The following is a 12942-nucleotide window of genomic DNA, read 5'->3' as shown; positions in this document are numbered from 1 at the left end:
AGCATCATCTGCCAAATCAGCAAATCCACCCTATGAAATCCGAGCAATGGATTGCGTAAGTTCCATAGAAACCAATCACCGGACACGGACAAGAAATCCAAGGTGGCAGGTCCACATCCACCAGCTCAAGCTTATAGCATAACGTTTCTCAGCCCCATAGTTTCCACTACTAACACTTAGTCACGTACCACCACAACCTTGCTATCACTTGCAGCTTCAACACTCCACTCAGTTCATCAAATGGCTTCTCTTGCAACATCGCCGGTTGGTATGTCGGAGTTGCTCGGAACTCCCTTGAGCAAGAGCAACTTCAGCGGCGCAGCCCGGTCAGCTCCCACAGCCACCACCCCAGCCACCTTCAAGACCGTCGCTCTTTTCGGAAAGAAGAAGGCTGCACCTCCCAAGGCCAAGGTAGCCGCTGCTCCCGAGAGCGATGAGCTCTCAAAGTGGTATGGTAAGTACTCTATGAACACACTTCACTTCAAACATATATAATCACTATGGTTTTGGTTTGGTTGGTGTAACGGTAATTGACGACAATGCACATTATGGGGGTTTGTTTGTTTCAGGTCCTGAAAGAAGAATTTACTTGCCTTCGGGGCTCTTGGACCGATCGGAGATCCCAGAGTACTTGACCGGAGAAGTTCCCGGAGAGTAAGATTCTACTGGCTACTTTGTGAATCTGTTATCTTTATTTCTTTTTAAGTATCGCTGGCTATGTGAAGGGTAAACCATATAATTATGATCAAAGAAATGTACTGTTCATCATGGTAGATTAACTCCTTGAAGCAAATGACCAGCTCCTTATAGTTGTATACTAGCTCGAGATCTAGCCAAACTAGTCTATGAATGCATGGAGCTGGTCTACTTTTGTGTATCGAACTAGTCTACTTAATGTATCGATACACTAATGTACCGAAAACGAACCCGGCCCCTTCATCTGTAATTAAGCTATGTTAAAGTTAAACCATAAAACTAACTTGAATAAATGTACTATTTAGTCTATGAATAAATCTGTAATATATCTTGGATTGTCTTGTTGTTATAACGTTTGTGCAACTGTGGATATATGCAGTTATGGTTATGATCCTTTTGGTCTAAGCAAGAAGCCAGAAAACTTCAGCAAGTATGTAACACTATACTTATCCTCTGTCTTTCTGTCCTTAAGAGTTTGTTATATGTAATCTATAAATAGAACAGTTTAATTTATGAGGACTACTCTATTTGATTGCAGATACCAAGCATATGAGTTGATCCATGCTCGTTGGGCTATGCTTGGTGCAGCTGGGTTCATCATCCCAGAGGCCTTCAACAAATTTGGTGCTAACTGCGGGCCTGAAGCCGTTTGGTTCAAGGTTGGCTCTGAATTAGAAATCTGCATGTAGATTCTCAGTTTTTAATTCTCAAGTACTAGGACTAATTAAGATGAAGTTAGAAACAATTTGATGACAATCTCATTAATCAAGTGTACCAACTTAAATCATGACTTTTGTATACATGACATGAACGCAGACTGGAGCTCTACTCCTTGATGGGAACACATTGAACTACTTTGGCAAGAGCATACCTATTAACCTGGCTGTTGCTGTTATTGCTGAGGTCGTTCTTCTTGGAGGAGCAGAATACTACAGACTCACAAATGGTTTGGTATGTTACTAAAACATTTAGTACTTACCCTTATCTAAATCAATTATTCTCTTCAAACCAAGAACAGGATGTTGCATCTCTTGAATGTTAGTCCAACTATTTCGGTGTTCAAGACAAGCATATCAGAATCAGAAAATAAGTTGGTCTGGTTATTGTTTACTTACCTGTGGCCTTCAATCAAATCTTATTGTTGTGTTATTCTCCTGGTAGGATTTGGAGGACAAGCTTCACCCAGGTGGTCCATTTGACCCATTGGGGCTCGCAAAGGATCCCGACCAGGCTGCACTTTTAAAGGTGAAGGAGATTAAGAACGGTAGACTGGCCATGTTTTCCATGCTCGGTTTCTTCATCCAAGCTTATGTGACCGGAGAAGGTCCTGTTGAAAACCTATCTAAGCATCTCAGTGATCCTTTTGGCAACAACTTGCTTACTGTGATCTCTGGAAATGTTGAAAGAGCCCCAACCCTGTGATTTCAAATTTTCTCTTGCTCTCTTGCTCCACCAATCAAAATTCAAATGCATTGTATATCACATTGAGTCTTTCTTAAGGCATTTAACCTTAATCCATGAATGAAATTGCAACTCTGTTCAAATATATATAGCTAGAGACCTAGCTATATATATAACCTACGGGTGCACTGTCGTAGGGCTAGTGCTGTTTACATATGTAATTCCTGAGCACTATCAATCCAACCATGCATCAACATAATCATCTTTTACCATTTTCATTGCACTAGTTCACATGCAGTTTGAGCTATATAAGTATATATCACAGTATCCAACATCAATCCTCAAGACCATACTGGCTTTAACAAGTTCAAGCAGTGTTATAAGATAATTGAACAATTATCTTCTCTCTTTGGTACGTTTAGCCAGAGTATTGAAGAGCAAAATAACTCAATTATCCGAGCAATCAATGCTTTGCCACTTTTATCGCCTGCTTCCACGGTTTCACCACCAGAGTATTAACATCTCTAGAGTCTTGAGGTTCTGTTGAGATGCAAATAGGCAATGCTATGGTCTCTTTAGAAATTCTGTTACGAAAATTCCAAACAGCAATCATGAAAAACCAGGCCAGGCTTGTTCAAGTTAAAGATCCAAGGCAACCAAGTAAGCCAATGTGTTTGTGCCTTCGAGTATGGAAGCTTAAGGTAAGCATGTCATCATGATCAAATTTCCGATAACCTAATTTACACAATTAAAAACAAAACGACTGCAAATAGATAAGGTCAAGATGGTCCTTTTACAACTTCAATACAGAATTAATCCTCTGAAAACAAAAACTTCAATAGAGACTTGTTTTAGGCCTCGGTATAACCTGAAGTTGCAGCTCATCTAAACTCAACCTGACAAGTATCCGAACCTCTTGGAAACATATGTAAATTCTTCTGCACCTGCTTTGCATCTCCACAATTCCTTACCGTAGAGATGGTCATCGTCTTCAAAGCTAGACTATTCTTTAAGAAGTACTTTAGGACTTCCATCTCTTCTCGGTGTCCTTTGAATCTGATTATGGCGATAGTTTTCAATTTTGACGTTAAACAAAGAGGTACAGCTTCTGGAGTTTCCAATGGATTCTCCAAGCATTGTTCAGTAGTAGAGGCATAGCTTTCAACCTGATGGTCATTTAAACAATGAACGCTATTAAAGAGATTTGTTAAGAGCTGTGTGTAAATACTACGCAGTCATCCCAAATTGGCCAATTCTTAAAATATAAGATTAAATATGAAGAATAGAGAGGAAAAGGATTATGACATAAAATGAATGTCTGATATCAAAATGTGGTGCATGGATAACTAATATGACCAATCCAGAAATGCACATTACACAGCCCATTAATCCACTTCAAATGAAAAAAATAAAATGCATACTATATTGGCCAAGCACGTACAAAGGAACAAATGTGTAATGAAACCTTGATAACCGGGTGAAGAATATGATTCATATGCATAAGTCTAAGTTATATGTACTGTAAAAGTAGGAAGGACTTACATTTAAGTTCATTGACCCAATTTATTCAAAAACAGTATACATGTCAGTGTGATGCCACTTACAATACCAAACTTATCTACCTTTGCTTCTCCTAGGGGAAAACAATATATGCCACAAACTACAAAATTAACATACCTTCCACCTCAAATGCTCGAGCTTTCAGCAACTCTATTGCCCTCATATAAAGTCCCTGTCAATAAGGTCATGGAAATAAACATTATTGTAGTAAGAAAATGGCAAGAGGCATTTCGACTTATAGAAAAACATGTGGATAACATGCAATTTGTAGTTCTACTAATGGATCTATCTACTACATGTATAGCACAAAAAGACACTTACAACAGAGTATGTTTAGTGAAAGTGAAACTAAAATTAAGTGGAATAATAAACAAACAATGGTTCCTATACACTTCACATTTCTTTTTTTATTTCATTCTTAGCATAGCTAGTCACTTTCTTATAGGGTAAGCGCAAACTGCTTTTACAGTGTTCATTATATTTGAAATGAATCACCAATAACAAACCTATAACTATAAGGCTATGGAATCTTGGGCTAGAGCATGCATTGGTTTCTTCTACTTAGCAAACCTGAGAAGTGCCTTCACTTGGACTGGTATTAACAACCACATGTCAACTCTTCAACTTGACCAAGCAAAAACCTATAAAAGAAAGAGAGTAAGAGATAAATTACCAGCATTTTAGCCTTATCCCGAGTTAATCCTGTTTTCCAAGATGTACAACCTGAAATATGAAACCAAGAGAATTAGAAAGAAAGGGGAAAAAGTAAAAGCAAGAAACATGCCAAGGAGATTAGAAGTGGTCCTTAAAATCATACAACTCCCATGATACCACTACTGCCAAATCATATAGCAAATACATATAAATGCATCGATAGCATATCAATCAAATCCGAATCAGAAACATTCCCAAATCTTATGAATTCAAGAGGGAAGAGAAGAGCAGTTACTACTCACTCCAACTAACATACGACATCAACAAATCTAGTATTCAGTCCAGAAGCCTGTCTGGATTATCCAAATGCCAGATTAAGAATTAATGATCATATCTACACAGTTAGCATCGAATTGAGAAAAGAAAACATATATCACTTTCAGACATTTGTGGAATCATCCATCCCTTCTGTTTCTTTATCAGTGTATTTTACAAGGGTGTTCTGTGATTATTTATCCATGTTCATAGTTTACAGATTATCATTGCCCAGAAAGAACTAAACTTGAATTTAACTACACCATTCTAAGCTTAACCTCTAGCATTGCTTACCAATGAAATTGGCAACAGAAGTGAAACAACGAAGCAACATCACCATCCAATCACTCTAACAATAAAATAACCAGAAAAATTCAAAATAATTTTAATTACATTATCAAATTCAAAGCTTTAAAGCAACAAAGAGAGTACCTTAAATGATCAGTCTGACCCAGTGCCCTTTCCTACAGAGAACAACCATGAATTGAAAAACTTTTAGTTCTGAAGGCGTCATTTTTTTTACTAGCCCAACCGTCACAGCAGCGAGGATAAAGATGAAGGAGGAGGTTTGTGATGCTGACAAGGAGCTCAAGTTTGGGTATGGGTTACCCCAAAACTAAAACAGGAACCCTAAGCTCAGTCTCGAGCTCCTTCCAAACTTGAGCTTCTTCTCTTCCTCACTGAAACTCGCCGCCATCGTTACCCTCATCGCCTCCTTCATCTACCTCCTCTGCTTCTTCAGCATCCACTTTGTTCAGTCCTTCATCTCACGACTCCCGCTGCTACGACGCCTGGGACGACGATGACGACCTCATTGGCTCCTGCTGCTGACCTCATCGACTCCCGCTGCTGCCCTCCCCCGACGACAACGTCGATGCCGACCCTGAGCCGTATTGTGCTTTGAGGAGGATGCTAACATCATCCAGGCCGTTCTAAAAGGCACCATTGCATCTTACTCTCTCGAATCGAAGCTCGGCGACTGCAAGAGAGAGGCGGTGATTCGGCACGACTGGCTTCTCATCTCTGATCGGTGTATGAATTTCTAAACCCACCCCCTTTTTTTCTTTTTCGTTCTTCCATGTTTTCAATTGTTGAGGATCTGATTGTTTTTGTTTAGAGTTTACGAAAATTGGGTTCCTGCAAATTTTAAAACAAAAATTTTAACATCGGTCATTTTAAGAACTGATGTTAATGATATAGGTTTAAATCGGTATTTTTCTAAAACGATGTCAACTTACTTTTTACATCATGTGCAAGTTTGACCGATTTAAATTAGGTGATGTCTATGAACAAAATTCTAGTAGTGAGGAATCAAATCTTAGGTCTTAATTAAGGTCAACAATTATTTTCAACCCCGTATATTATTGCTTTCTATAATATGATATTATTTTTTTGGAAATACAATAAATTACTTCTTATTTATGTTTGTTTCATAATGTTTTCAATATTTGGCAAAATTTATTGTTCACATATGGCAGCCAAGCACAATTACGGTAACCTACTTGCCAGAAAGAGAAAATGATCCTCAAGAAGGATTGGAATTTTTAGCAAATACTAATTAATGCTCTAAATTTGATTTAAATACATGAATCTGTCAAAACTAAGTACAAGTACATAGAGATATGTTCTGACTTTTTGATATAATGAAGGGTGGTTCTATTCAGACCTCCTAATTTGCTATTTGAACCTATCAAAATTTTTGTCAAAATTTAATCCCTATTTTAAGTTTTTAACCTTCTTTTATTAAAAAAAAAAAACTGAATATATAGAATGAATGTCATCGATACGCAAGAGTCATTATTCTAAAAACACTCTCTTTCTTCGCAATTGTTCTTAGCCAATTGACAAATATGAATCATAGAGTTTTTATTTTTTTTATTCAAAATTTGTGATGCACTTCATAACTCCGTAGCCATGAGAAATTAAAGAGAAAAAGTAGGATGAATAAAGAACAGATTACATCACTTGAGATGTGCATGTGGTTTTAAATTATGCAAGAACCCAGAAATTTTTGTGGGTTTTTGGGTTGAGAACGTAGCCTCCAACTTGGCCCTTCTTCTGTACTCTAACACAATTGCACTTGTAGTTCTCAATTAAATACTCTGTTGTATGCCTGTATTTATCCCTTTTGACAAACATGTCAATGGCCCTCCACGCCATGTATAGAATTTAGACTTTAAAGTTGGTAGTGTGGTCATATATTAATCCTTCCTCTCCTCTCTATGTATATAGTTCCTTACTGGACAAAGATAAAAAAAATTGATGTTCAAAGGAACTGCACGTATCATAATAGGAGGTATAAAAAAAAATTAAAATTAAAATACAAACAAAGACAAAATAGGAAGTTTGTTGAAAAAAATTGGGATGGGAGATCCAAAGAGCAAATTAGGAGGTCTAAGTAGAACCATCCTATAATGAAATATCTATTTCTTCTTCTTCTTTTTTTTTCTTTTTTTTTGAAACAGAAGTTGAATTCATTAGATCAACAGCCAAATGCTAGAGTCTACCATAACTTACATAAGCAAAACTCGAAAGAAAATCCGAACAAACCTATCTAAGTTAAAGCAGATCATTAAATCTCTGGAATGCTCGCTTTTAAGCAAGCCTATCTAAGAATGAATAAACCACGTCCTCTACAGAAAGGAAATCATTCAACTAGCTCTCTCTTGCCAATCACGCAATTGTGGTACAAGCAAGAAACTAGAAATGTCATAGAAGACTCATAGAAGCTTATCCAAACTCACAAAGGCTTGCGCCAATCTTATTCCAGATAATTACCAACTCTCGTAGCAGTCTTGATCTGGCAACAATTGGTCCTGGACCATTGCACGACCCAACTGCCCAAGAAGGTCCACCTCTTAGGCCAGACCCACCCTCATCAGTCATCAGTAAGTGATAAATGAGGGTGGTAGGACACCTTTCTCTAAAGCCCATTGATCTAGCCCAAGAAACCCATATCGAAGCTCAGGCCCAACAGTCAAAGCTCAAACATGAGCAACCCTAGCAAAGGCACAGGCCATTCTCTGCCACGCAGCCATTGATGCCGCTGCCGCCGACCAGACCTCCAGTGGCCTTCCTCGCCACAGCATCAGTGGCCTCTCCAAACCGGTGCAACATAAAACTAGAACTACCAGTCAAATCAATCCTGCAAATATTACAAAATAGACGCTCTACAATCTGAGCACTTGTAAACCAACCAGCGATTCGATGCTGCCTCCGGCGACTCAATGACGCAACTCTGCAAATTCTAATCACCAACACATCGGCCAAAACCAAGGAGATCGAAGTTGCCCTCGACCCACCTCCTCCAAACCTATCGAAACCAGCCACCCAGAATGACCCTCGGCTACTAAATCTGACAGAGATCAGAGAACAATCGCCGCTAACGCAGCAGGACACTCAAGGGTTGACTCAAACCCAGAAAAAACATGGTTAGAGAGGCCTCCAATCAGAAACCTCTTGCCGCAACCCACGATCAACGTTGAGGACCGCTGCGCTCAGCCATCGTACCTTGCCGCTCCACTGACACCGCCTTACCTAAAGGAATAACGCTGCTGCCAGTCGAAACCTAAGTTTAGAATCCAAAGTCGCTCCAAGAAGCTCGGAGACGCTTTCTCTTATCCCATGAAGTCTTTATTTCTTCTTAAAGAAATAAATACATGAATGTGTCAAAACCAATGTCACCCTTTGTTTTTAATTTATCAACCAATTCAAAGTATATAGAACACCCTTTTTTACTTCCAAAACCATTGGTTCTAGAACCCTCTCAGTTCGCCTATAAAAATGACCTAAAGACAAGTCACATTCATTTGTGCACAGATCTTATATACTTCTCAATTCTTTATTCAGTTAGATAGGTTTTGAATTTCATAAAGGGACTTGCCAAATCTTTTGGGGCATTGTATAGGAAAATGTTGCTAAGACCAAAGAATCAGATTATGTTTCTAAATTACTCATCGAATCATTGATTTATCAGAGGTAAATTCTATAACCAATATCTTCTAAATCATCATTTTGCAATCATTTTGTAGCTCTAGCCTTCTACCTTTCAATTCCTTAAATTACCACGTAACTAATATATACTTCAATTCTTCATCTTCACTTTCAATTTCAATTTCAGTTTCACTGCACTTCCTTATTTTTTTATTTTAAATATTCTAAGCTGAGGCTCAATGATGTTCAATTTCACCACGTCTTCTCCTATTGTTCATCGATACTCAGATCTTGAAGTCTAGAGGAGCATGGATAAGAAAAGTCTCCATATCAAGTTGTTTTGGATCTGGTTGCAGATTTGATCTAGTTCGGAGATGGAAAAGCGTAGGTGGTTATGGTTGGAGAGAAATGCTCCAGATCGGGTAGAGTGGGTGTTGTTAGTAATTGTTCACGGGTGATGGTTGTTTGACTATAGCGGTTGCGATACCAAAGGGGTGGGCTGGCCCAATGGGTTATTTTCTCAACAATATGTTGGATAGTTTGTGGTCCTGAACTCATACTTTGGGCCCAAATTGGGGTGAAGTATTGTCTTTACTGTTTTTATTTATTTATGTTTTTACTTTTAGTATGATATGGCTTTAATTAAGTCGGCCTCTACTGAGTTGTGGTAAGGTGATGTGGGCTCTATGGCAGAATACGCACCTTGTGTGCCCTAATTAGGCTGTGAATTCCTTACTTTGTCAAATGGTTACAACCTCCTAGTGACAGAATAAAACTAAGTGTCAATGGATTTGTTTTTTTTCGGTGGCTACATAGTGAAAAAGCTGATCTTATTAGTATATTATGGTTTCGAGTAAGCATTTACTTTTCGGTATGTTACCACCTTTGTAAAGCGAATAGAGTTGCGAAAAGTACATTCTTCGCTAATTATGCATGTTAGAATACATACTTTTTGTACAAACTCTCATAATTATCTCAGGATTATAATTTGCACTTTCATTAATGATTAAGGCTTGAGAACAGTCGTACTGGCCTGGTTTCAAAAATATAAAAGAATATAGAGATCAAGCTCAATAACATTACACATTTAGCTTTGTGCAAATCCAGCTCTCAATGTGAAAGAAATCCTCAACATAACTACATAGACAATCTTAATGTTTGAATTATGTAAGGAAAGTACTTTTTGTCATTGAAGTCTAGAATAGCGCGCGCGCACGTATATATAGTCATGGATTTTTGTTTACTTGGGAGGGCAGAAAGATTCGAAATTTAGACCTCCACCAACTTATTGTTGGAGATCAAGAAATGTCATATACACAAAACGAGTGCTAATTAGTATATTTTCTTCCATCTTATGCACAAAATGCTGGTCCTCACAACATATTTTGTTTAAAAAAAAAAAAAAAAAAACATGTGACTAAGAATTTCATTTGGTAATTTACTTATCCAATGTTTCACTCTCCGTTAAAGATTTGAACTCATCTATAGCTATTTTTTAAGGGTAAAACGGTTCATTAGATAAATGAAAACAACCTCAAAGGCTGGAATAGTACATACACCAATACAAGACATAGGTCTACACCTACTTTGGTACATAAACTACTCCAACAAACATTAAAGCACAAGAGCCCAAAACTAACAAAAGAAACTTCGCCTTCAAAGGAAAATATAGGTTGTTACTTAATATGCGCTGAGCACGCAATTGTAGTACACATATTGTGCAACATTTCTAAGAAGACTCATAGAAGATCTTCAAGTAGGATAGACTAAACCAAGACTAAACCTTAGGCAAGCACTATCTCCTTCGATTCCCCTTAGGGTTGGAGTGCCTATCCTCACCAACATTTCTCTTCAAAACCTTGCGCCTAATCGGCATAGGACCCCAACATCAAAATTGTTGAGCCCAAAATCGTTAGACCCCCTAATGGACCCCACAATCCCTAGCCCTAGATATTTTAGGCCCCAACCCAATAGCTCTGAATTGGCGGTTGCAACACCACTACCGCCATAACCCATGACACCGCTGTCAAATGGTAGGAAGAGGATCAGACCTAAAAGTCTTGAGATTCGAAGCTGGCCACCTTGTTCATCGTGGACACAAGAAGGCGGCGATAATGTTAGCATGAGAACGAGCGCTGCTAGAGAAAATAAGGTTTCCTCCTATACCAAATAATTCTAAAAAAAAAGTTAATTATATTATTTCCAATAATAATTTACTAAACAAGCCAATACTTAAACTTTTCAACTTGTATGCGCTCCACGTGCCTAAACCCTAGAAAACTTATAGCTGGTTTTACTGGTTCTCGTCCGGCTGTGTCGTGGAGTGGGAGCAAGCCTTTGGCCTCGCCGACATACGTCGAGTGTGGCCGGACGGAATGTTGGTGTAGGAGGTTGGTCTGGTAATCGAAGTTTATGGCTGAAAGGTTTGCTCTTGCCTGGGTTCCAGTTGAAAGTGACGGAGGCACAGAAGGAAGGTTCATGGCTGAAGAAGGTGACCGGTTGCGTGGCCGGCGTTCGCATCTGATCTGGAGCTTCGGTTTGTAGGCGGATCCGATCGAATCTTGTAGCGGTCGGCGTCGATGAGAGGCTTGGTACTGGATCTCTACCGGAGATGGCAGTTCCTCGTATCAAACCCTCGTGGTTTGGGGTTGTGATGGTGGAGGAGGAGATCTGTCGGAACTGTGATGGAGATGATGAGTTGACAGTAGTCGGGGTCTGAAAGAGGCGACTGCGTGCTGATCTGGGAGACGCGATGGTGGTTGAGACAACTATGCCCAAGTCGTATCAGGCTGGAATCAAGGTTTGGGCTCTATTGGCCATTATCCGATGTTGGGACTATCCTGGGCTTGGTGTGGCTTGGGCCTGGGGTTTTACTCTAGGTCTAAGTTTGTCACATTGGGCTGGTAATTTTGATCTCTGTTTTAGTTTTATTTGTTTTAGTTGGTTAGTGTTGTCTCGCCTTTGACGTGAAATAAGTCGACCCAACATATATTTTGTAGGGTTAGTCGGGTTAAATGCCTGTGTATGCACTCTAAGTGCCCTGTCTAGCCTAACGAAGTGACGATTCATTGTTAAATGGTTGCAGCCTCCTTGTCGCAGGATGAAATTGAGTGGTCGGATTTATTTTCCGGAGGTAACATAGTGGAAAAGCTGTGATTTTGGTAATTATACTTCATTGTAGTCGGGTTATCTTTCTGGTATGTCATTGCTCTGTCAAAGAAAATGGAGTAGCCAGTAGTGCACTCTTAATTTGCTAATTGGTGCTTGTTTGAATACATGTATTTTGTAGAGACTTCTGATATTATTTCGGGATGTCCTCTAAATGCTTATTGTAATCAGGGGTTTAGGCTCCATGCCCCTCTTGTGTTCAACAGTTTCATTAATTAATGCTTGAGGGAAGTCGCATCATCCATTCTTTCCAAAAAAAACAAAAAAACCAATTTACTATTAACTTTTTTCTCATTCTAGTCATAATATTTCACGTTAGGGATATTTTTCATTTACGTGCTTATTTTTCTTTAAAAAGTAATGTTATAGCCATCAAAAGTTGTAGTAACACGGTAAAAAGACAGTAAACTTCTATAGATGACATTCCCTAAAAAAGATTGATAAAATTAGCTAAATTTACAATAAAAATAGCAACGAAATAGACCCGACCACCATTTTTGTGAACATCATTGAAGTACATCTTCATGTGTTTGGCCTAAAAATATTAAACTCAACTTCAACTCTACACTATTATTAAGAGAGTATTGTTCACTTGAGAGATAGTTTTTCAGGTACTATGAGGGATAAGTGAATCTAATAGCTGAAAATAAATGCACAGTTTTAAGTTATATATAATTTCAATTTTAAATTTAGAGTAATGCTAGGTGAACCACCTTTTGGTGTACCACCTAAAGCCCATCTTTTGTGGCAGCAGATCGATATGGTATAATCATTCACGAATTATAAACTTTCATTAAATGATATGACAATGTCAGATATGTTGCCACATAAGATAAGCTCTAGGTGGTATACCAAAATGTGGTTCACATTACTCTAAACTTAAAACATATGGCTAAATTCATTTGTTCCTCATAGTTCCTTAAACTGACACTTAGGCGAGCATAACATACCATTTTCCCAAATATAGATCTCAACTTCCAAATATTAAAAGAAAAAAAAAATTAATTAATGTCTATACTATTATTAAGAAAAGAGGGCTTGTCACCCAAAATTGAATTTTTTTACGAAAGTAACCCTGAAAAATTTAAATACTTTATTGATAGTGAACAATAAAGTCAATCCTCAAAATAAAATAAAAAATGAAAAGCAACCACAAGATTCATGGTCATTAGCGACCAGGGTTACATCCTTATCAAAACCGATGACCACACAGAT

At 38.3% G+C, this 12942-nt stretch overlaps 1 protein-coding gene and 1 long non-coding RNA gene across 2 annotated transcripts; one reads left to right on the top strand and one right to left on the bottom strand.

Moving 5' to 3' along the window:
- Window positions 1-157: 157 nt before the first annotated feature.
- LOC112167025 (chlorophyll a-b binding protein CP26, chloroplastic) lies at window positions 158-2361 on the top strand. The gene is made up of 6 exons (XM_024303980.2): window positions 158-454; window positions 570-654; window positions 1076-1126; window positions 1235-1355; window positions 1513-1647; window positions 1858-2361. Exons 1-6 carry the CDS (start codon window positions 241-243, stop codon window positions 2116-2118), a joined length of 867 nt encoding a protein of 288 aa, XP_024159748.1. The 5' UTR covers window positions 158-240; the 3' UTR covers window positions 2119-2361.
- A 644-nt stretch (window positions 2362-3005) lies between these two features.
- On the bottom strand, window positions 3006-4602 carry LOC112167026. The gene is made up of 3 exons (XR_002923561.2): window positions 4331-4602; window positions 3775-3829; window positions 3006-3263 (listed from the first exon to the last, which is right to left on the bottom strand). It is a non-coding gene; the product is annotated as an uncharacterized LOC112167026 (long non-coding RNA).
- Between the last annotated feature and the right edge of the window lie 8340 nt (window positions 4603-12942).

Source organism: Rosa chinensis, chromosome 5 (assembly GCF_002994745.2).
Source record: "Rosa chinensis cultivar Old Blush chromosome 5, RchiOBHm-V2, whole genome shotgun sequence".
Taxonomy (NCBI): domain Eukaryota; kingdom Viridiplantae; phylum Streptophyta; class Magnoliopsida; order Rosales; family Rosaceae; genus Rosa; species Rosa chinensis.
The sequence above is the reverse complement of the archived record's forward strand: the minus strand, read 5'-3'. Positions and strand labels throughout refer to the sequence as shown.